Source organism: Cynara cardunculus (genome assembly GCF_001531365.2).
Source record: "Cynara cardunculus var. scolymus isolate 2C chromosome LG 15, CcrdV1, whole genome shotgun sequence".
NCBI lineage: Eukaryota > Viridiplantae > Streptophyta > Magnoliopsida > Asterales > Asteraceae > Cynara > Cynara cardunculus.
This window is the reverse complement of record NC_037542.1, coordinates 12137095-12161356: the sequence shown is the minus strand read 5'-3', so window position 1 is coordinate 12161356 and position 24262 is coordinate 12137095. Positions and strand designations below refer to the sequence as shown.

Here is a 24262-nt window from a genome sequence, read left to right as displayed (position 1 = left end):
GTATTCTATTAGAATTTAATGATCATACTAATTATATTTTAGATTTTTTATATTTAAAATGAGATGTTTATTCTGTATTTGATTGTGTTTATCTGTAGTTAGTTACACGAATTCAGATATGGGAAGGGATTAAGAGTTTTTAAGAGTTTTTAAGAGTTTTAGTCAAATGCTTTATAATATAGTATAGATATGCACCCTCTACATTTACGTATTAGTCTCACGCCTTTATACAAGTCGAAATTTGGTCGAACGAATTCAAGGAAATAAAGGAAGGGGTTACAGGTGATTTTTTTCCCTTCATCGTCACACCCTTTTTCTCCACCACCCCATCAGAGACAGAGAAGAATTTAGCAGCAACAACAACAAACAAACACAATGAGAAATGTGGTTTGACTTGCAGGATTAATTGTCAAAAAAAAAAATAAGTCATCATGATTATAGGTTTCGCACAGATCGAATTGGGTCCGGATTTGATCACATTTTAAGAACACTATCACTCCGGCCACCACTCGACTGCCGAAAATAGTTTGTGTAGCAATCAAGAAAGGGGAGGGGAGGGGTAACTTCTAATTCAAGATTACATGTACACACACATGCACTCACGCACGATTAGGTCCACACACTACTACTACCGGGTTCTCATTTGATTATGTCCACACACACTACAGACTTCTCATTCGATTAGATCCATGTGTGTGTATATGTATATGGGAACCAAATCAAACGAGAACTATAAAATTGTTATAAACCCGTTAGAATCGATTTAAAAATATTTGTTACATGATTTTCTTTTCATCAAATGATAGGATTTAAGATATTGCTTCATAAAATATTTGTTTCATAGTACAATAGTTTCACATGTATTTGTTTTACCATGTGAAACTTTTTTACATGTATTTTTCGTTTTACTAAATGAACAAAAAGAAGTTTCACATTTAATTTTTTTCACAACGTGAACACAAACATATATGAAACAATATCTTAAATCATATATTTTGAGGTTCTTATTTAATTATCAATCCTATATGAATATAATATATAATATTTTATACATAATCCCATATAAACCTTAAAACTTACACTCATTTTTTACCATAGAATTATTAACATTGACTTACCTGTCAATCATATTAAATGACTGAATTACCCCTCAACTAAAGATGCCCCATTGGTCATGTTAGGTCAAAGAATATTATTGTTGGCATTTCTAAGAATATTATTGTCCACATCTAAAGTTTGATATAATGCCAACATTGATTAATGTAATACAACATGCTATCATTGATCAATCATTTAATATATTTGACTTATGGGTCGTTTATCAAACATTTATTCTGTAAGTGTTTACTGGTAAAATTTAACATTATTATTTACTTATCGGGTAAGATTTTAGTCCACCAAAACGACATCATATGCAATAATTTACCCGGTAAGCGCTTACCATGGTAAGAGTCGTCGCTTTTACTTAATATGTAAGATTCATGGTCATTGTCTTGCTTTTACCGGATAAGATTCTTGATGATTACCATATTCATTAGGTGAGGTAACATGACTTGGATATGATTTACGATATTGCTTCACAAATGTTAATTTTGTCTTTTTAAAACCAAGGTTGGAATCTTGTGAGAAGTAAAGTATATGTTAGAAGTGTAAGAAAAGATCTTTATCTTTGGATGCATATTGGGATGAAATGCATCAGATCAATTCCCGTATAAACGTAATTCATGAATGAGTTTGATAGTAAAAATGATGGAGGGATGTAAACGTTTTCATCTCCCTGAAATCAGTTTGGTACCCTAATTTTACACGCTTTAACGAATATAAAATATATTACTTTTTTTTTATATATATTTAATTTAACGGTCAGAACACGCCTCAATCGTTATCGAAGTTGAGTTTGGACGATCCGAATCGCAACTCAAAAGCTACCACAGAATGACAGACAGGAAGAGTTCAGAAGACTTGAATTAGGGTTTCTGATTTCTCATTTCTTCAAGAAGATCATGGGGGAACACAAAAAGGAAGATATGTGCATTAACGACAGATTGAGGGACGATGAGCTCCGAACAGTCTTGGGTAAACTAGAAACCGACAAAGATAAGGAAGTTTTCGGTCTTGTTTGCAAGAGATGGCTTTATATCCAGAGTACAGAGAGGAAGAAGCTCTGTGCTCGTGCTGGTCCTCATATGCTTCGAAAGATGGCTGCTCGTTTCACTCGTCTTAAGGATCTCGATCTTTCTCAGTCCGCATCACGTTCTTTTTATCCCGGAGTCACTGATTCAGATCTATCCGTCATCGCCACTGGCTTTACCGCCTTACATCAACTCAAGCTTCAAAATTGCAAAGGTCTGATTTGCTTTTCTTTCTTTCTTTGTTTATTCTTCTTTCTCTCGGTATGGAAAATCCCCAATTGATGTTTTGTGATATGGTTGTTCTGAATTATTGAGGTAGGATTTATGAAGAAACTCATGGTTTTGGCTTGTAGGGATGTTTTTGAAGTTGGTTTCCACGGTTAGGAAGTGGAATTGGAACAAAATATCTATGACTTTGAATTGGGAATAGGGTCTATTTCAATTTAGTACCTTGTGGTTGTTGACAATTAGTACTCCCAGGTTGGAACTTTAAGATACAACCAAAATAGAAGAATTAATACATGAGAAAGAAAATTCATTTCATTCCCTAGATGTTCCTACCAACAAATCCTAAATTTTGTTTCTATATTCTCTAGTTCTATGATCCAACATAATGTCAAATTCTCTCAATTCTAACCGCCTTTAAAAGAAAGTATATCAATCTAAAATATTGAGGTCGCTAAAAGGAAAATTTTAGGTTAGCAAACAACATGATGTTTAACAACCCTGGTATTTTAGATTGATATACCTTTTTCCAAAGGTAGTTAGAGGTGAAAGAAAGTGACATAATGGGGCTAGAAGTAGAAATACTGAAACAAAAATGTTAGGATTTGTTGGTGGGAGTAACTGGGGAATGAAATGAATTCTTTTTCTCATCTGTTCTTTTGAATTCTTGAGCTCCCTGCTAATCCTTATATTTTGGTTGTAGCTTGAAGTTGCAACTTGGGAGAAACTAATTTGCAACAACTACGAGGTATTGAATTGAAGTAGACCCTTTTTGCAATTCAAAATTTATTGATATTTTGTTCCAATTCTAGGTCCTAACCCGTGGAAACCAAGTTGAAGAACATCCCTGCATGACAAAACTATGACTTTCTATTATTCCGACCTCACTAATTCGGAACAACTATGCTCTTAATAACGGTGCTATAGCAGTTAGCCCTATGAAGAACATCCCTTGCATGACACTATAACTCCTACCTCACTAATTCGGAACAACTATGCTCTTAATAGCGGTGCTATAGTGGTTAGCAGTCCTAGGGGAAACAGTGGTTCCGCTAATAGCGGCGCTAATCATCAGAATTGGGCCTCAATTTTAATTTGCAATAGCGTGCGAAAACCACAATGAGGGGTTGGGTTTCAGTTGGCCTTTTAAAGGGTTTAGAGAAGTCGATTAAGGGATTACGATCTAGGGGCTGATTTGATTTGCAGTATCGGTGTGTAAACTTGTTATTCCTATCTCATTTATTCTATTCCATCATTGTGGATCGTCTTCTACTCTTCTGCATCTTCTATTCACGACAACAACATCGTCTTCCCACATCGTTTGCTCGTCATCTCTTCAATTCATGTGTTCTTTTGTTCATCTTCACTATATATAATATAATATTCATACATACATACATTTATATATAATTGTAACTATTACATGAACCTCTATTTGTGGACCGCTATACCACCGCTTTACCATCGTGATGACTGGTAGGAACATTGATCGCTGCATTAGGACTTGGCCTACAACATCCCCTTTGCATATTCATGATTCACCTGCCTAAAGTAGTGATTAGTCATTACTTATCTTGTGTCAAGCTAAGTTGCTCTGACAAAGGTATAACTAGCTTTGCCAACATCTTCAAAAGGGAGGTGTTAAACAGGGCAGACGTGTGAATTAGCTGACAACTCCAAACTGTATGCAATGACCCTCATTAAGCACCAAGTACAATCCATAATTTTGAATTAACTGGTACTTATTTGCGGTCTTCTAGAATTTTTGGTCGGCTATTCCTTGATTGAATGTATGTATTATTATGGTAAGATATGGTGTTTGGTTTGCAGATGGAAAAAAGTGCATACTTTTGTTCCTCAATTCTTCTGTGCACTTATAGTTTTGGATATCAAATTCCCTAGTTCTACTGATGAACACAGTGAAGAAAAAAACAAAAATCACAAACAAAATTTGGAAGAAAACAACAGTCGAATGATTATTAATTCACAAAATGATTGTTAGATTGCAAGTCACCAATGCAGACTACAACACATAACTCCAGCATTCAAGAGGCTGGCAGCTCTCCTACACAATGAAACACAAAAATATCGATGTTTCTAACAGATTTCTGAACACTTATTTATATCTGCACTCCACCGACTAACCTCCCATTCCACTACTAAGTTACTTCACCACTAACTCTGGTACAATTACAATTCTGCCCTCCTCTCTTATTTCTTCTAGAATACGTGTATTTAATTTCAGCTCCATCAATACCCACCCGCCACAGTTGCACCTTGTCCTCAAGGTGAAATTCCGGAAATTGATTGTTCAGCAACTCGTAATCTTCCCAAGAAGCCTCAAACAATGGCAAACCCTTCCATTTAACCAATACTTCCAACTCTCCCCCTTTATCTATCGGTCGAGAACGACATTGTAAAACTTCCTCAGGTTCAACGGTTAACTCCAATTCAACATTTAATTTGTGGGGGGCAGCATATCCGAGGAAGCACAAGGTCCAATAGCTTGATGCAACTGCGACACATGGAAAACCGGGTGCATCTTAGCTGATGCTGGCAATTCTAAATGGTATATTATGCCACCTTACCCACTTTCTCTTCAACCTGATAAGGTCTGTAAAACCGAGCAACCAACTTTTGGCTATAACATCCTACCAAAGATTGTTGTCGATACAACCTTAACTTCAAGAAAACCAAATCTCTGACCTCAAACATAACCTCCCTTCGATGCAAATCAACATATTGTTTCATCTTGTGCTGAGCTTGTAACAAATGCATCCTTAACTCATCTACCAAATCATCTCTGTCCTGTAACATTTGTTCAACAGAAGGAATAAATTAAGCCGCAATAAAGCCGGAGGGTCCTTCCATACAAAGTCTTAAAAGGTGAACATTTGATTGCACTATGGTATGTAGTGTTGTACCAATATTCCGCCCAAGCTAAAAAATTCCTCCATTTCTTTGGCTTATTGCACATAAAACACCTCAGATATTGCTCCACACATCTATTCACGATCTCCGATTGTCCATCAGATTATGGGTGATAAGCTGTAGTAAACTTTAATTGGGTGCCTTGGAGATTAAACAGTTCCTTCCAAAAGGCACTAAGAAAAACTTCATTACGATCTGATATTTTAGACACCAGAAAAACTTCATTACGATCTGATAATTTAGACACCGGAATCCCATGTAGACGCAATACCTCCTTTGTGAACATCTCGGCCACTAGCTGGCAGAAAAAGGATGTTCAAAGCCAAAAAATGGGAATATTTGGTAAGACAACCCACCAGAACCATAATAGTATCGATTTCATCAGACGTTGGCAACCCTTCTATAAAATCCACCGTGATCTCGTCCCACATCTTCATAGGTAGAGCAAGGGGTTGTAAGAGTCCATTGAGTGTTCCTTTGGCAAATTTCACATTGTCACACCCTTTCACGGATGCCCCTTTCATTCCTATCCAATAAATTTCGGATGCTATTCGTTGGTACGTTCGTTCTTCCCCTGAATGACCCCCTATTGGAGAACAATGAAATTCATCCCAGATCAGCTGGATGACCGAAGACGATCTTGTAACAACTAACCGATCTTTATACTACATAACCCTTGCTTGACAATAAACTCTTTATGGCTGCCCTGTTGGTCTGTCACCTCTTTTTTAGTTCTACCCAACAATTTATCCCCTTCAATCTCCTTTTGAATTAGTTTCTGTTGGCTCCATTGGGGACCTAATATAATCGAACATTCAACTCCCTTCCGAGACAAAGCGTTTGCTCGATTCTCACTGCCCATATTCGTTTTCAAATTCACAACCCAATATTTTTGTTAGCCATTTTTGGTATTGTGGATTGACTACCCTTTGCTCGAACAAGAAGTTCAAACTCTTTTGATCTGTTTGTACCAAAAAACGTTTTCCAATCAAGTAAGGCCGCCATTTCAAATTAGCAAAAACAATTGTCATCATTCATCAACTTCTTCTCATAAATGGATTTCAAACGAGCCTCTTTCCCAAAAACTTGGCTGTAGTAAGCCATGGGTCTTCCCTCTTGTGTTAACACCGCTCCAACCCCAAAACCCGAAGCATCAATTTCCACTACAAACCGCTTGTTGAAGTTTGGTAATGCCAAAACATAATCAGTTGTAAGAACTCGTTTTAACTCTTGAAAAGAGGCTGCTGCCTCATTCCACCCGAAGTTGTTCTTTTGCAACAAATCAGTCAAGGGTCGTGCAATGAGGTCATAATGCTTAATAAACTTCCTGCAATTTCCCGTTAAACCAAGGAAGCCTCACAATTGAGTCATTGTTGTTGGTTGTGGCTACTTCAACATTGCATCTATCTTTATGAGGTCATGGCTACAACATCCTTGGACACCACGTACCCTAAAGAAACCAACGACCGTTGCCCGAATTCACACTTTTCTTGAAGTTGGCATAAAGTTGGTTCTCCCATAAAACCTGTAACTTATCTTCCAAATGAATCGCATGTTCCTCCTCGTTCCTACCATATACCAAAATATGATCGAAGAACACCAATACAAACCTTAGAATGAACGGTTGGAAAATTCCATTCATGAGTGCCTGAAAAGTTGTGGAAGCATTCGATAATCCATAAGGCATTACTGAAAGCTCGTAATGTTCCTCATGAGTTGGTCTTATGCATGTCGTTCTCTTTCATCCCCATTTAATGATAACCCGACTTCAAATCCAATTTAGATAAAAAACTCGCTCCATGTAACTCGTCCAGTAACTCTTCGATAATTTGAATAGGGAACTTGTCCCAAATTGTTTGTTTATTTAATGAACGATAATCCACGCAAATCCTCCAACTTCTATATTTTATAACCAATAACACGGGGCTCGAAAAAGGGCTTTTGGTTATGTTGGATTATCCCGGCAACCATCATTTCAGAAATTAGCTTCTCAATTTCATCCTTTTGATACTGAGGATACAGGTAGGGTTTTCATTGGTCCTATCCCATCTCTCAAAATAATTCCATGCTCCCTTCCCCTCTTGGCGGTAACCTGACTGGCATATGAAACCTCGGTCAAACTTTTCCACCACCCTACTTATCAATGGCCGAACTTGATTTACTTCAGCATCTTGTGTTTTCAAACTTACCAATTCCACCAATACACTTGTTTCTCATGTATGATTGTTTTTGACATAGCCTTGAGAGAAACCAATGATCTTCCCGAAGATGGATCACCTTTTAAGATAACCTGATTCGTACCCACCTTGAATTTCATTACATGAGTCTGCCAGTTCATAACCGTAGGTCCCAAGGTAGCCAACCATTGAACCCCCAAGATCAAATCAGAGTTCCTCAAGTCAATAGGAAGGAAATCGGCTACAACGGCAATACCTTGCAACCACAACTTTACATGCTTGCAGATTCCCTTGCCTTTTACCGCTTCGCCCTCTCCCATCCAAATGTCGTAATCTGCAGTTACCCTTACGGATAAACCGAGCTTGTTCACCAATACAGTTGCTATGAAATTGTGCGAGGCTCCGCTGACGATCAGAACCACTGCTTTCTGCCCCCCAAAATGCCTTCCAGCTTCATTGTTAGCTTCTTTTTTTTAGGGGTCGACAACCCAACAATGGAATTGAAGAAAACCTCAACCTCAAGGTCATGTTCCGATTACTGTTCGATTGGTTCAAGAACACCTTATTTCATTTCCCTGTCCGACTCTTGAAACACCAACACATTCAATTCCTTTTCTTTTTTACATCTATACCCTGGGCTGTGTTTTTCATCGCAATGATAGCATAATCCAAGAGCTCGACGCTGTTGTATTTCATTATCAGACAACTGTCGGTATTCCCTCCCTTTATTTGAAACTTGAGCACTCCATGTGGAATCCACTTTATGGCCCAAAGTCCCGGTTAATGGACTCACTCCACTATCTGCTATTTTTCCTTCACCAATGTTGCCCACTTGCCCGATCAAATTTTCTATTCCCACTACCGAATGCGTGTATTCAAGTGAACCAAACAAAGGAATGAAATTTGCCAAAGGAATTGATCTTTCCGGTTCCTTCCAATTTCATGAACCAAGCAGCCCCTTAGGCTCTCCTTTGAACATAACGTGGGTAGATCTAAATCAAGAACAGTAGGTGATACCTTAGTAGGAAGCACTTGCTTTGTTCTTTTGGTTCCACCTTTAGAGGCTTTGCTAATGTAGGAAATGCCTCAATAGGCTTCTTCAGTTTGCATGCAAAATGTTTGGATCAACATGGATGGTTCTTTCATAAACAACCGTATCTTCCTTAGATGATGTTTTTCACAGAAGATAGGAAGTAGCTACTTCTCTAGTTCCTACCTTTGCCACATTTGTTTAAACAAGAGAGCTACTTCAGTTATTGATAAATGATAACAATCATGGTTTTGTAGGTATCACGGATGCTGGAATGGCAGCGATTGCAACTGGGCTCTCTTCTCTACAATTGTTAGATGTTTCGTACTGTAGGAAGTTAACTGATAAGGGATTATCAGCTATTACAGAGGGTTGCCATGACCTAAAAAGCGTACACCTTGCTGGTTGCCGCTTTGTCACTGACGTGCTACTAAAATCTCTCTCTAAAAACTGTCATAATTTAGAAGAGTTGGGTTTGCAAGGCTGCATCGACATCACAGACACTGGCCTCTCCGCTCTGGTTGACGGATGTAAACACATAAAACATTTGGATGTAAATAAGTGTACCAATGTTGGAGATTCCGGAATCTCCGTTATTGCAGAAGCTTGTTCAACTTCCCTGAGGACATTAAAGCTGCTAGATTGCTATAAACTTGGCGATAAATCTTTATTCACATTGGCTAACGTCTGCAAAAATCTGGAAACTCTCATAATCGGAGGCTGTCGGGACATATCCAGCGATTCAATAAGATCACTGGCGGCTGCTTCTCAAAGCCTCAAGGTCTTACGAATGGATTGGTGTTTAAACGTTTCAGACGCCTCATTAAACTGCATCCTTTCGCAATGCACGTTTCTCGAGGTTCTCGACATTGGGTGCTGTGAGGAGGTGACGGATGGCGCATTTGAAGGATTGGGGAACGCAGGATTCGGGCTGGGTTTGAAGGTTTTGAAAGTGAGTAACTGTCCAAAGATCACGGTGTTGGGAATAGGCATGGTTTTGGAAGCGTGCAGGTCGCTGGAATATCTGGACGTGCGGTCATGCCCACATGTTACGAAAGCCGGTTGTGAGGATGCCGGATTGAGGTTTCCTGAATCTTGTAAGGTGAATTATACTGGGAGTTTAAGGGAGCCTGATGTGTTAATTTAATTAAGGTTGCTTAAATGCAGCTAATGGAAGATTATATGGTTTTTAAATGGGATAATATTTTTATTTGCTGTGTGCATATTTCTCTGCCTTTTCTTTTATAGGATTTGTTGGTTTTTATAAAGTGTTTGTTACTTGTTTCAGATTCAAATTCAAGATCAAACAGAGAGAAGGTGTGTTATCTGTTAGGTTTTTAATCAACTGTTCTTTAGAAATGGTTAATTGGGTGGTGGTGATAATGAAGCATTACCAACCATAGTTGTAATATATTACCGTTCTACTTTTTGGGATAGATGACAGTTCTGCATATATCCTATCTTTCAGGGGAAATAACTTAAATTTTACCAGTTCTTGATCGATCTTACTGTTCTCTATTCACCAAATCTTCCATTTCTTTTCATCCAAGGCTTTTAAACCATCGAGATCGATGTTTATCAACACCGAAGAAGTGAAGATAATCTGTGAATTACTGATTTTGCAAGAATTTCTAGAGACTAAAAAATTGGGTTATTGTTTTTCTTTTTTGAAATATATAATATTTATATACGGCAAATGCAACAAATAAACTCATATACCCTCTTCACCTTTGGTGAGGTTTGAACTCCTGATCTCCTAGGAGGCCAGAGACTACGATACCGCTAGTCCAAAGACTCTTTGGTAAAATTGGGTTATTGTAGCAACATGATTTACATAGCTGGGTTTGTTTTCGTATATTGTGAGTAGTGTTTTCATCACCTGCCCTCAATAAAACAGAATATAATTAGGGCCCAGCTCCAGACTGTAGGGAGCATTGTTCTTGACTTCTTGGTAATGGGATGGATGTTGTGGTCCTTGTGGATATGGGATTAGTATCTTTCTACACAAACCCATGTGTATAAGTTATCATTGTCGGGCCAATGCATATATAGTGTTTTGCTGTAAAGTTTCAATTGTAAAAAAATGGTCTTATGGGTCTTATGAAAACATGATGGTCTCATATGATCTCAAGTGTATATATATATGTGTGTGTGTACACGCGCATGCGCGCACGCTTAATGATTTGAGAACCTATGAAATTATGATAACCTTGAGAAAATGTGTATCATGTGTTATTTCATATGATTTTTTTTTTCTATCTAGGCAAAATATTTAATGTATTGATTAACATATATTAGTTTGACAATGTGTTTGTTTTATATGTATTCGGTTTACAATGTGAAATTTTTTTACATGTATTTTTTGATTCACAATCACATAAAAAAATTCACATTGTGAACCGAGTACATATGAAACAAACACATTGTGAAACAAATATATGTTGATCAATATTCTAAATGCCAATCTTAGATGAAAAAAATCATGTGAAATAATACTTGATGCACAAGTTCTTAAGATATATATATATATATATATATATATATATATATTGAAAAACTGGGGAACATTCTGATAACCGTTCATCTGGAACGTATGCGTATGTGCATATAATAACTTGCAAGCAATTTGTTTTGTATGCACGTGTGCATAACATGCACACGTGCGTAAAAACCAAGAAACAACTTCAATTACTTGTATATACATGTGCATACTCTCCAAATGAATGTTACTTAGGTTTTCATTTTTTTTTGGTTTCCCCTAATTGTCCCCCCCGCTCTATACATACATACATACATACTCCCCCCCTCTCTCTATATATAGAGGCATGTTAAATTGAGAAGGTAAGCATTTTGTGCGAACACGAGAAGTTTCAATATCATATATGATTACACGCATGATACACGAGAAGTTTCAAAATCATATATGATTACACGCATGATACACGAGAAGTTTCAAAATCATATATGATTACACGCATGATACACGAGAAGTTTCAAAATCATATATGATTACACGCATGATACACAAGTTTAATCATATATGATAAACACATGTTGTGTTGACAGTATATAGACGCTTAATCATATATGATTAAACACCTAAAGGAGTGTAATCATATATGATATTGAAACTTTTCGCTTTCTCGCAAAATGTTTAACTTCTCGCATGATCTTCCCCCTTCCCTCCCTCCCTCTCTCTCTCTCTCTCTCTCTCTCTATATATATATATATATATATATATATATATAGGGTCAGGTTCACGAAACTGTAAAAAATGAAAAACTGAGGAACACCTAACTATTCATTTGTACGGTATGCACATATGCATACAAATAATTGAGGATGTATCATGGTTTCTATCAAGTGTGCATATTGTACAAATGCATGATTATTAAGATGTTTATCGGTTTTTCATTTTTTAGAGGGTTTTTCCATTAACCTCACTGTGTATGTATATATTGTATCATTCTCTTATCTGTATGTATACATTGTATCATTCTCTATCAATGACTAATGACATGGTCCATTTTTGGTGCTATAAACAGAGAGGAAAAAAATATCCAAAAGATCTCTTATCCTCACTTTACACCTCAATTTACAAAAGCAATTAAAAAAAAGGCATTTCACCATATCAATTTCAGTTTCCTGAATCTTGCATGCTGATGTTATTCACATATGATTTCTTGGCATCAACGACAGATCCAAGAATTTTTTAATACAGTGGCATCATATAAAACAGTTGCACCTTTTAGAATAAAACGGTTGCACCTTTTACAAACTTAATTTTTTTTACCTTATCACGGAGGAACAATACGGTGGCACGTGCCACCTAACTACCCCTCTAGGTCCGTCTATGCTTTGCGTGTCGATTGTAATATGCTTTTTTCCAACAACTGTACATTACCATTTGATGGAAATCTAGAACAAACAGTCAGCATAACACTAGATCATAAATATATATATATAAATAAACCTTATCAAGAGGACCCAAAGGGAAAGTAACCACAAAAAGCTGAGGTACCCACCTTCTCATTTGGGTTCATTAAGTCAAAAAGGGGTGAAACTATTCATTCAAGATTCATCTATGCCCTCACATTCAAACCACAAGCAAAGATCATGACACATAGATGACTCATCCAGCTAAAATATAAGCTTATAAATATCATGTTCAGCATTTGTAGCTTCCATACCATCAAGAAAATCAAACCCCAACAATCCGACTTCGAAATATGGATACCAGATTATCTAGCAGTGTCATGGGTATTCCGATGACATCAACAAGGGGACTACTTCTTTCTAAACCTTACGAACCCCATTATCCTCTTTCTAATTCCAAAATCAACGTTAACAGCCTAGAAAGAAAAGGCAGTTTCGCAGTCGCGATTAAAGATCGTGGTAAATATTGTCGCACAATACTGATACGATTGCAGCAAACTAACATTTCTATTTCTGTCGCTCAATCTAACGAAGTTTTCATTTTTTTGTAATTGCAGCAAGCTTAGTACCCAAACTAATGGAACTTGTGAAACAGAAGTTGAATTATGGTACCAAAATCCTACCACTTGGCCGCGAAGCAAAACTCTTCAGGAAAAGTTTCAGTACCAGGGATGGTGAGAAGTTGTTGCATGCCTCCCGGTGCCACATATACACAACCGTCGGTGCGATTGCAGGCATCCTCTTCATGTCTAGCGAAAGGGTTGGATTTCATAGTGATAGATCCCTCCAAACATATTCTACAGCTGGGGAGCTCTTAAAGTTCCAATATAAGGTAGGGAGCCGGCCTCCGATTTACATCCCGTGAATGTTTGTTTTGGTTTTAGAGGAGTATATTGACATAGTTGTGTTTTTGTAGGTGTCAATCCCGTTGGAAAAGATAAAAAGAGTAGGCGAGAGCATGAACACGAAGAGGCCGTCGAACAAGTATGTGGAGTTAGTAACCATGGATGATTTCAACTTCTGGTTTATGGGCTTTTCAGATTACAGGAAAACTCTAAGACACCTTCATAGGACAATCGGTCCAGACTGCTTAAGCAATTGATGTTGAACATTAGTCCTCAATTCCATGTAAATTTCGAATAGACAAACATTATGTAGTAGTCATACATCTACTAATAGGAACATGTGTATATATATTTGCTGATACAGGAGAGAAATTGATAATCACTCATCATCTTACTTAGGGTTTTATTCTTTCAAACTTCAATTAATTTATTATTTCGTTTTTTATTTCCGTCGGTAAAAGCTGTCGGTGATCTGTTGGTAGTTTAGACCTTCAGTAATCCGATCGGTCGGTAATTAAGGCCGTCAGTATTCCGTCGGTAATCCGTTGATGTTGTGTCCGTCGGAGATCTAAATCTGTTCCGTCGAAAATGGTGGCCGTCGGTGATTCCTTTTATTATATAGAATTAGGTTTTATTGTGAACTCTATAAACTCCATCATGTATTAGAAGGCTTACATGGTGTCAAAACAAAGGTCTCCCACGCTAGGGACATGACAGTCTCGCCTAGCAGCCCCCTCTTGACACTCTGGGCAATATCTAGCCTTGGTTAGAGTCTAACATCGGAATAGACTTGGATCGTTTTTGATTTGTTCCATACTTCCATATATGTTGGAACCTCTTCTCCTCAAAGGCCGTTTTGGAGAGTAATCTGTTGTGGTTCCACAAATTTCTCTTCCATAGATATGTACGTACATTGGATATGAGTTGCTATCTGCTCTTATTCTCGCATACGATGAGTGAAATTGATAAGGTAGGTCCTGAGATCAATGCTATACGGATCTCATCCGAGTCAACACATGGTGGGTGAAATATCTACGTTCGTTAAATGTTGCAACGACTTGCCATCATGTTCGTTACAGTATGATATAACTTACTGAAATCACAATCAATCAACCAGCAGAAATCTAATCTAAAGTGGGCAAACGATACATCTATGTAATCCAGTAAATTCACTTATATACATTTGTTCCATTACTTTGAAAGAAAGCGTCAGCAGGACAAGAAAGGTAAGTAGATACAGTCAAAAGCAACGACATGATGAAGGCAAAGTGGTGCCTCAGAAAAGATTCAACTACCAACCACCAGCAAGTATAAGACAAGAATGACTCGTCCAACTAAAAGTAGTCAATTTATATATGCCTATGAATTTCATCATTCAAAAGGCAAAATCAAGACTGTCTCACCAATTCCATTTCAGTTTTTCCTTATCTTACTGATGTAATCTGCATGTGATCTGTTGGTGTGTCTATGGATTGCAATATGCTTTTTTTCTTCCAACAAGTATATATTACCATATATTTAATGGAAATCTACAAGAAACAGTCAGCATAACACTAAAAAAGTACATATATAAACCTTATCAAGAGGACCCATATCAATAACAGGAAAAGTAGCCACAAAAAGCTTAGCCTAGGTACATACCTTCTCAACGGTGCACACAAGTCAAAAGAGGTCAATCTATTCAAATCAGGGTTTTGTTTTATATCCTCACATTCAAACCACCAGCAACGATGAAGATTTAATAGATGACTCATCCACCAAGAAGGTTTAACTTAAGCCATCTTTATAAGCTTATAGATATCATGATCCAGAACAGATCACCAACAACTTCAGCATTTAGCTTCCATATACCATCAAGAAAACCAATTCCTAGCAAACCGACGTCAAAATATGATAACAGATTAATTATCAGGCAGTGTCATGGGCATTCCGTTCATATCAACAAGGGGACTACTACTTTCTAAACCTTATAGACCACATTATCCTCTTTCTACTTTAAAAATCATGGTAATTATATTGTCCCACAATGATACAAAGACGATAAAATGGTTCTACTTCAATTCCCTCTCAATCTAACAGCATTCATTTTTGTAATTGCAGTGAGCCTAGTACCCAAAATATGGAAATAATGAAACAAAAGTTGAGTTGTGGTGCCAAAATCCTACCACTTGGCCATGAAGCAAAGATCTTCAGGAAAAGTTTCAGTACCAGGGATAGTGAGAAGTTGTTGCACGCGATGCCACATATACACCGCAGCTGGTGCAATTGCAGGCATCCTTTTCATGACTACAGAAAGACTTGGATTTTGCAATGAGAGATCCCTCCAAACGTATTGTAAGACACCGGGCTGATTTCAGCTTCTGGTTTATGGGCATTCCGAATTACAAGAGAACTCTAAGACACCTTCATGGGACAATCAGTCCAGATTGCTTAAGCAATATAAGTTGAATCCACAATTCCATGTAAATTTCAAGTAGAAAAGATTATGTAGTAACTAGTAAGATTGCATTTTTTTTAATGGGGAAAATGTGTATATATATATATACACACACACACATGGGTAGTGGTGAAACTTTAGACAAGACATACATATCTACAATCATACACATGTAACAACAAATTGGGGTTTGTCGGACCAATGCTACGAGCTTCCGGAATACAATGGGATCTTCGTCAAATGCATTCCCTTTTTTACTTTTACCTTTTTCATCTGTTCCAATTGATTTAGCAATTTTTCTAATTCAACGTGCATTGATTAAATGAATACAAACATGAAATCTATCCAAGGGAATAATCCATATCTAGAGAGGTAGGCACTAAGGCCATGAGTGTTGAAGTGAAATTATTGTCTTCAGGTACTACCGGAGTGGCAGAGTGTTAGGCACTAAGAACCATGAAGCTTGAGGTGCTATCCTATGGGGTAGGCACTAACGACATGAGCCTTGAGGTGAAACTCGAATGAGTAGGCTCAATTTAATCTTGAGGTGCTACTTGATAATATTGATATACGACTTACTTTGTATCGCTACTCGGATACGGGTCTGTCCCGTCATGGAAAGGTGTTGTTTTTTGGATAGTGTATTATCTATGTGTTCGGTGTTGTTTTTGGGTATGTACGTAGTGTATCCATAATTTATGGTTTTGGTATATCATACCTTATCCAGTTTTGGTGTTTTCAATAGTAGAGTTTTACCCATGTTTTTAGTATTTGAATATTATGATCCACTGACGTTTTGAGTGAGTATTGGGTTTTGGTTCCTATCTAAATGTGTGTTTTAATTAATAAGTTCTCATCACAAAAATGGTGGTTTTTGAAACATGTGAAGGGAAATTGTGATTTAACATCAGTCTTTCAACTGTTTTCTATTAAAGATGTAAACTCCTTGAACTCATTATATTAGGCATTAAGCCTAACTCTTTTTATTTGTCGACATGTGCATCATGTTCTCGTTAGGAAACGATATTAGCTGCACTATAATAATGAGTTGAGTAATAGTTAGAGGCACGAGAAAGAATTAGCCATTTGAGGACTTCTTTCATACATTACAGATAACGAAATGTAATGGCTTATAGTTACAACCGTCTTGAATCTAGACTTTGTGTAAGGTTTGAACTACCTCTTTGTTAATGTTAAATCGTAGATTGCTATTTTAGGTAATCAAGTGTTGACATTTAAAAAGAAATTTATTCCATCGAAAATTTAAATTAGTCGTTTTTTTCTTCTTCTAGATTTGAGGGTGTTACACTTCTACATTCCAAATTTTGAAACACAACTAATCTTCTTTAAGGACCATTAGCATTTTGATTTTGGTTTTCTTCATGGGAAAGAAAGGGTATATATATATATATATATACGTGTATATATATTGTATCATTCTGAATCAATGACTTAAGACATGGTGCATTTTTGGTGCTATAAACAGAGAAGAAAAAATATCCAAAAAATCTCTTATTCTTAACCACTTTACACCTCAATTTAGAAAAGTAATTAGAAAAAGGCATTCACCATATCAATTTCAGTTTTCTGATCTTGCATGCTGATGCTATTCACATGTGATTTCTTGGCATGCATGTCGATTTTAATATGCTTTTTTCCAACAACTGTACGTTACAATTTCATGGAAATCTACAACAAACAGTCAGCATAACACTAAAAAACTAAATATATAAACCTTATCAAGAGGACCCGTATAAATAAAAGGGAAAGTAGCTAGCCACAAAAAGCTGAGGTTCCCGCCTTCTCAAGTCAAAAAGGGACGAGTCGATTCAATCAGGATTTACTTTATGCCCTCACATTCAGACCACAAGCAAAGATCATGACAGATAGATGACTCATCCAACTAAAATATAAGCTTATAAGTATCATGATCCAGAACACATTACTCTACAACTTCCACATTTACCTTCCATACGATCAAGAAAACCAAATCCCAGCACCCCGACGTCGAAATATGGATAGCAGATTATCAGGCAGTGGCATGGGCATTCCAATGACATCAACAAGAGGGCTACTTCTTTCTAAACCTTATGAACCCCATTATCCTCTTTCTAATTCCAAAATCAACGGCCTAGAAAGAAAAGGCAGTTTCGCAGTCGCGATTAAAGATCATGGTAAATATTGTTGCACAGTACTAGTATTTACCATTAACATTTCTATTTCTGTCGCTCAATCTAATGAAGTTTTCATTTTTTGAAATTGCAGCGAGCTTAGTGCCCAAACTAATGGAACTTGTGAAACAGAAGTTGAATTATGGTGCCAAAATCCTACCACTTGGCCGTGAAGCAAAAATCTTCAGGAAAAGTTTCAGTACCAAGGATGGTGAGAAGTTGTTGCATGCCTCCCGTTGCTACATATACACAACAGCAGGTGCGATTGCAGGCATCCTATTCATGTCTAGCGAAAGGGTTGGATTTTCCAGTGATAGATCCCTCCAAACGTATTCGACAACTGGAGAGACCTTAAAGTTCCAATATAAGGTAGGGAGACTCCAAATATATATTTACATCCCATGCATATTTGTTTTGGTTTTAGATTATATAGTATATTGACATAATTGTTTCTTGTAGGTGTCAATCCCGTTGGAAAAGATAAAAGGAGTAGGCGAGAGCATGAGCATGAAGAACAAGTATGTGGAGTTGGTAACCATGGACGATTTCAGTTTCTGGTTTATGGGCTTTCCGAATTACAGAAAAACTCTAGGACACCTTCATAGGACAATCAGTCCAGACTGCTTAAGCAACTGATGTAGAACATCAGTCCTCAACTCCATGTAAATTTCTAATAGACAACATTATGTAGTACGGATACATCCACCAATCAGAACATGTATATATTTTTGCTGATATTGGAGAGAAATTGATAATGACTCATTTCCATCTTAAGGATTTTATTCTTTCAAACTTCAAGTCTCGTTTCTAGTCTTTTGTTTGTGAGTTATAAGTTGAAACTTCAATTCTTTCCATTCGGGCGCTGATGGGTATTGTGAAATATAGAGGAAATAAGAAGTTAAGGTAATACATTAACGACACTTTAAGCAGGACATGCGTATCTACAATCATACATATACCAATGCATTCAATCCCTACTTCACGTGTTATAACATGAGCTTGGACAAAATGGCATTCCATGACACCAAATTGTATATGAATTTACATAGCTGAAAACCCAATGGAGCAGACTGTTGGGTATCTGGGTTTGTGTTTGTATATTCTTAGATAGATTTCTAGATCGTGTATTGGAATTCACTTTCCAAATACTGTATTTCGCCCCTCTAATGCCTTAGGTTATCATGAAATCAATATTGTAATAATCTAGAGATTTCATACACGAATAGGCACTGATTTCGTATGTGTATACATACATACATACATACATACATCCATACATATATATATATATATATATATATATATGTAAGGTCTAATTCAGGGAAAACGTTAAAAAAGTAAAAAACTGAGACGCCATGATAACTGTTCATCTGGACGGTATGCATATATGCATACAAGTAATTTAGAAGAAATTTGTCCGTATGCACATGTGCATAACATGTACACATGCATAAAACCCAAGAAACAACTTCAATTACTTGTATGCACAAGTATATAACAACGATCCAGATGAATGGTTACCAATGTGTTCCTCAATTTTTCATTTTTTTTGGGTTTTCCTCTGAACCTTTCTCTCTCTCTCTCTCTCTCTCTCTCTATATATATATATATATATAAAATATATTCATCAGATTACGTTTTTCTATATTTATATGAGAGATAGGTTGTTACGGACGATTAAACAGTTATAACCGTTAATGGACAAGATTGAAAAACAGTTACAAGTTATCAGAGTTCCTAGGAACGGAATCTGAATCTAAGTCGGGATGCACTAATCTGATCCTATTGTTCAGAGTCTGAGACTTAAGGGTCGTTTTCCAAACACTTACCCGTAAAACTTAACACTATTATTTACTTACCGGGTAAGATTTTAATCCACCAAAACGACATCGTATGCAACAAACTTACCTGGTAAGCGCCTACCGTGGTAAGATTCGTTGCTCTTACTTACCGGGTAAGACTCTTAGTCCTTGTCTCGCTCTTACCGGCTAAGATTTTTGGTCCTTACCATATTCATCCGGTGAGGTAATGTTACTTGGTAAGCGCTTACCCAGGCAAGCGTCTGGTAAACGGCCCCTTAGAGAATTTTCATAAGCCCGGAAAATCACAAGTCTAAAATGAAGGTTCAGATTTCTGACTCCATCCGTTCAAACTTAGGACTTAGTCAATTTACGCAAACCAATTTTCCTAAGTCTGATCCACATTTCAGATTACTGAATCCACTATCTAGACTTATACTTAGTGAAGTTTTCACTAAGTTTGACTCTTCATAAATTCCAAAAATCTGACGGGTCAGCCGGACATTCAGGAATGAAGCAAAGATCTTTAGGACAAGTTTCACTACCAGGGATAGTGAGAAGTTGTAGTTGTCAAATCCATTAGAAATATTTATATGTTTTGATTTGATTTGAGTAGTACCCTGACATAACAGTTTTTGTAGGTGTCAATTCCATTAGAAAAGATAAAAGGAGTAGCTGAGAGCATGAACCCGAAGAGGCTGCCAAACAACAATGTGGAATTAGTAACCATGGAAGAGTTCATGAGCTTCTGGTTTATGGGCTTTCTGAATTACCAGAGAATTCTAAGACACCTTCATAAGATAATCACTGCAGACTAATTTTGAGCAATTTAAGTTGAACAACAGTCCTGTAAATTACAAATAGACAAGATTATGTAGTGAGGTTATGTTCATTAATGGGAACATGTATATATGTGTGTGTGTGTATAAATATACATATTTGTTGATAAGGAGAGACAATGAGAATACAAAGACTCATTTCCTATCTTAATTTAGGTTTTATTCGTACAAACTTCAGACGCATTTCCATCGTTTTTGCGTGTCTGCTATTAATTGAAACTTCAATTCATTCCATCAGCGCATATAACATATGTTGATGGGTATTTTGGTGAAACTTTAGACAAGCTATACACATCTACAATCATACATGTATGAATGCATTCACAGTCATTTGCTCCAACTGATTTTAGCAATTTGTCCAATTCAACGTGCATTGATTAAACGAATACAAACATGAAATCTATCTGACACTCGGAATAATCCATGCCTATTCGAACCAACCTTCCTCTCACCTAATCTCCTGTGTTCAACACAGTCTGGGGATACCATGGACTGTTTTCGTATTTCCAGCCAAATCAATACAAATAAACATTCAAACAAATATAATGATTTCATAGATTTTACCAACAATATCTGTTACATATTGCTCATTCATGTATAAATAATCATTGTTTTACGCTTTCAAATCAAACAAATCCAAGAAAATAAGCTAAAATGAATCACACCATAGGTTTCACTTCAGGATGATCTTGGGATTTGCTTAGCCCTGCCACGTGCCTGAATTGTTCTTCCTTGAAGCTTGAATCAACATTCTCTTCGGTTGTATTGCCGTAAAATCAAAGAAAGTTGAAGGCTTTGAACAAGAATTTGAATACCAGATGAAAGAAATACTGTGTAATTGTTGAATGGTTTGGTGCAGAATGATTAAGTGGTCATAATGATTAAGAGGCTCTCATGATATAATGTAAAATGAAATATAATTGTTTGGTAATTATGTAAAATGAATTAGGGCTCTTAATGGTTAAAGGAGATCCAAGATACAAAATCATTCATAGGATTTTAGAATCATTAAGAGGCTCACTTTTTTTTTTGCCAAACAAGATTCACCTCCTAACGTCAGAGGTTATCTCTTAATGGAACTATTAAGAGGTAAACAAACAATCCCTAAAACTGATTAGGAGCCTCTCAAACTTTGCACCCCAATGTTGGTTATATCACTACTAAATGGAAGACTTTTACCTACGAATGTTTCCCTGAGAAATCCGTCGCTAAAGGGGTGATTAGTTACAAAACTGTCACAAAAGATAATGGTTAAATTGTTGATGGGCAATTCAAAACAGTGAGCATTACCCCAGGTATTTTCTGGTTGATCCGTTGGTATGAAAAACATCGGAATCTACTGGAAGCATTAGTATTTTTTGGGTGATAGTTGACGAAAATTTTTCCTGGGTGATTTTTGTAGGTAAAAGTCATTTGTTTTGTGGTATATATACACATATATGTGTGTGTATATATATATATGTATAGAGAGAGATAGGTTCAACCAAACACAGAGTCAAAAGAAGAGAATATGAGCCAAATGACATGAATTTACCCTGAAATTACATGCTTTTATGGAACACGGTCAATGCAAGGGTGTATGGGAGACTTTACCTACGACCTAGGTCGCTTGTGATAAGTTCAGCATCGAGCTTCCATAGCTGTCTACAGGCTCGCTTCTAACATTTTATAGCTCTCAGCGAGATGTAAAAAAGGGGCCCTTGATAAGTATGAAAAAAAATCTTTAATACTATTATTTTTATCATTAGAAATGACATTGAATTTTAAAAATACTAATAATTCATATAAAACAGTTTTAATAGAGTACTCCTAGACGCAAAATCAATCAATAATATTTTTAAATGAATAGTATCTACCATATTAACTTTACATAACATCCTCAACCCATTCCATCATAAAAACCATCATATCATATACCTATAGATTTACATCATTTGAGACCACAATGTTAACTATTCAGAGTAACACTCTATATAAATCAATATAAATCAGTTGGCAGTCCGACTTCAAATGTCGTGGGTATCATTCCCATCATATCAACAAGGCGACGTCTATTTTTGTCTAGACACTATATTACCCTATTTCTACTCATTCCAAAATGGATGGCAAAGAACGAAAAGAGTTTTAAATGGGACCTAAACTGATAGAAATTGCAAATGATGTACCGGTAGTTAGAAGCTAATTATGATCCACTGCGACTGAGCCAATCAACCAAACTGCGTAACATGGCGTCGCGAGCCCTAGGTCACCCACTTTCCGTAAACTAGTCCATGCCAGCTGTTTTGCTCGCCAAACCTGGTGGCACTGAAGTAGGCATTGGTCACAGGCCTCGGGGATTAATTGTGCAGCATCTTAAAATACATGATGACTCAAAATTTCTAATGATCCTGAATGAAGAGTTCTACTCTAAAATCAGGATGAAGTACTATTGACCAAGAAACGAGTACTGATAGAGCGATGGCTATCTAGATTTATTCCGAGCGATCATACATATTGTTGTAACACGTTAAAAAAACATGTCTATGATTGTAGATATGTACTATGTTTCTGTAATTGTTCAGTTTTACCTGTATATTACCGTAGTTTCTCATCATCGATTTCACAGTAGCCATCAGCATAAGTTATATGAGCTGATGAGCGATGGCATGGAATGAACTGAAGTTTCAATTAATAATACGCAAGCAAAATATAGGAAATGAGTCCTTGAAGTTTGAACTATTAAAAAACCCGAATTAATTAAGATAGGAAATGAGTCATTCTCATTGTCTCTCCTCTATCAACAAATATACATGTTCCCATTGGTGAACGTAATGGTACAACAAAATGTTGTCTATTTGAAATTTACACGGAATTGAGGGCTAATGTTCTTCATCAGTTGCTTAAGCAGTCTGGGCTAATTGTCCTATGAAGGTGTCTTAGAGTTTTCCTGTAATTTGGAAAGCCCAGAAACCAGAACCTGAAATCATCCATGGTTACTAATTCCACATACTTGTTCAATGGTCTCTTCATGTTCATGCTCTCACCGACTCCCTTTATCTTTCCCAACGGAATTGACACCTACAACAACAATTATGTCAACATACTATTTTAAAAAGAAAACTACTTGTACGGGATGTAAATATACTTTGGTAAAGCTCCCTACCTTATATTGGAACTTTAACAGCTCCCCAGCTGTAGAATACGTCTGAAGGGATCTATCACTGCAAAATCCAACCCTTTCAGTAGACATGAAGAGGATGCCTGCAATCGCACCCGCTGTTGTGTATATGTAGCAGTGGGAGGCGTGCAACAACTTCTCACCATCCCTGGTACTGAAACTTTTCCTGAAGATTTTTGCTTCACGACCAAGTGGTAGGATTCTAGCACCAAAATTTAACTTTTGTTTCACAATTTCTATTAGTTTAGGTACTAAGCTCGCTGCAATTTCAAAAATGAAAACTTTGTTAGATTGAGCCAGGGAAATAGAAATCGTTTGCTGTAATTCTATCAGTGTAAGTAAATATTTACCATGATTTTTAATCGGAACTGCAAAACTTCCTCTTCTTTCTATACCGTTGATTTTGGAAGTAGAAAAAGGATAAATGGGTTCATAAGGTTTAGACAGAAGTAGTCCCCTGGTTGATACGATCGGAATACCCATGACACTGCCTGATAATCTGGTATCCATATTTTGATGTTGAATTGCTGGTGATTTCGTTGCCTTGATGGTAGGGAATTCAAGCTAATGCTGAAGTTGTTGG

The 24262-nt window shown here is 36.7% G+C and overlaps 4 protein-coding genes and 1 pseudogene across 5 annotated transcripts; 4 read left to right on the top strand and 1 right to left on the bottom strand.

Moving 5' to 3' along the window:
- Window positions 1–1878: 1878 nt before the first annotated feature.
- LOC112527425 (F-box/LRR-repeat protein 4) lies at window positions 1879–9836 on the top strand. 2 transcript variants are annotated; one of them, XM_025138088.1, is made up of 3 exons: window positions 1879–2346; window positions 8753–9597; window positions 9784–9836. In XM_025138088.1, exons 1-3 carry the CDS (start codon window positions 2004–2006, stop codon window positions 9826–9828), a joined length of 1233 nt encoding a protein of 410 aa, XP_024993856.1. In that variant the 5' UTR covers window positions 1879–2003; the 3' UTR covers window positions 9829–9836. The 2 variants fall into 2 exon arrangements, with proteins under 2 accessions (XP_024993856.1, XP_024993855.1); XM_025138087.1 differs by lacking the exon at window positions 9784–9836 and having other exon boundaries at window positions 8753–9718.
- A 2826-nt stretch (window positions 9837–12662) lies between these two features.
- On the top strand, window positions 12663–13668 carry LOC112528058 (GEM-like protein 7). Its single transcript, XM_025138957.1, has 3 exons — window positions 12663–12890; window positions 12989–13263; window positions 13348–13668. The coding sequence occupies exons 1-3, from the start codon at window positions 12725–12727 to the stop codon at window positions 13531–13533; spliced, it is 627 nt and encodes a 208-aa protein (XP_024994725.1). The 5' UTR covers window positions 12663–12724; the 3' UTR covers window positions 13534–13668.
- Window positions 13669–15166: 1498 nt separating this feature from the next.
- LOC112528544 lies at window positions 15167–15724 on the top strand (annotated as a pseudogene).
- Window positions 15725–17700: 1976 nt separating this feature from the next.
- On the top strand, window positions 17701–18615 carry LOC112528410 (GEM-like protein 7). Its single transcript, XM_025139431.1, has 3 exons — window positions 17701–17887; window positions 17979–18253; window positions 18344–18615. Exons 1-3 carry the CDS (start codon window positions 17728–17730, stop codon window positions 18518–18520), a joined length of 612 nt encoding a protein of 203 aa, XP_024995199.1. The 5' UTR covers window positions 17701–17727; the 3' UTR covers window positions 18521–18615.
- Window positions 18616–23258: 4643 nt separating this feature from the next.
- Window positions 23259–24254, bottom strand: LOC112528262 (putative GEM-like protein 8). Its single transcript, XM_025139255.1, has 3 exons — window positions 24030–24254; window positions 23665–23939; window positions 23259–23579 (listed from the first exon to the last, which is right to left on the bottom strand). The coding sequence occupies exons 1-3, from the start codon at window positions 24187–24189 to the stop codon at window positions 23394–23396; spliced, it is 621 nt and encodes a 206-aa protein (XP_024995023.1). The 5' UTR covers window positions 24190–24254; the 3' UTR covers window positions 23259–23393.
- Between the last annotated feature and the right edge of the window lie 8 nt (window positions 24255–24262).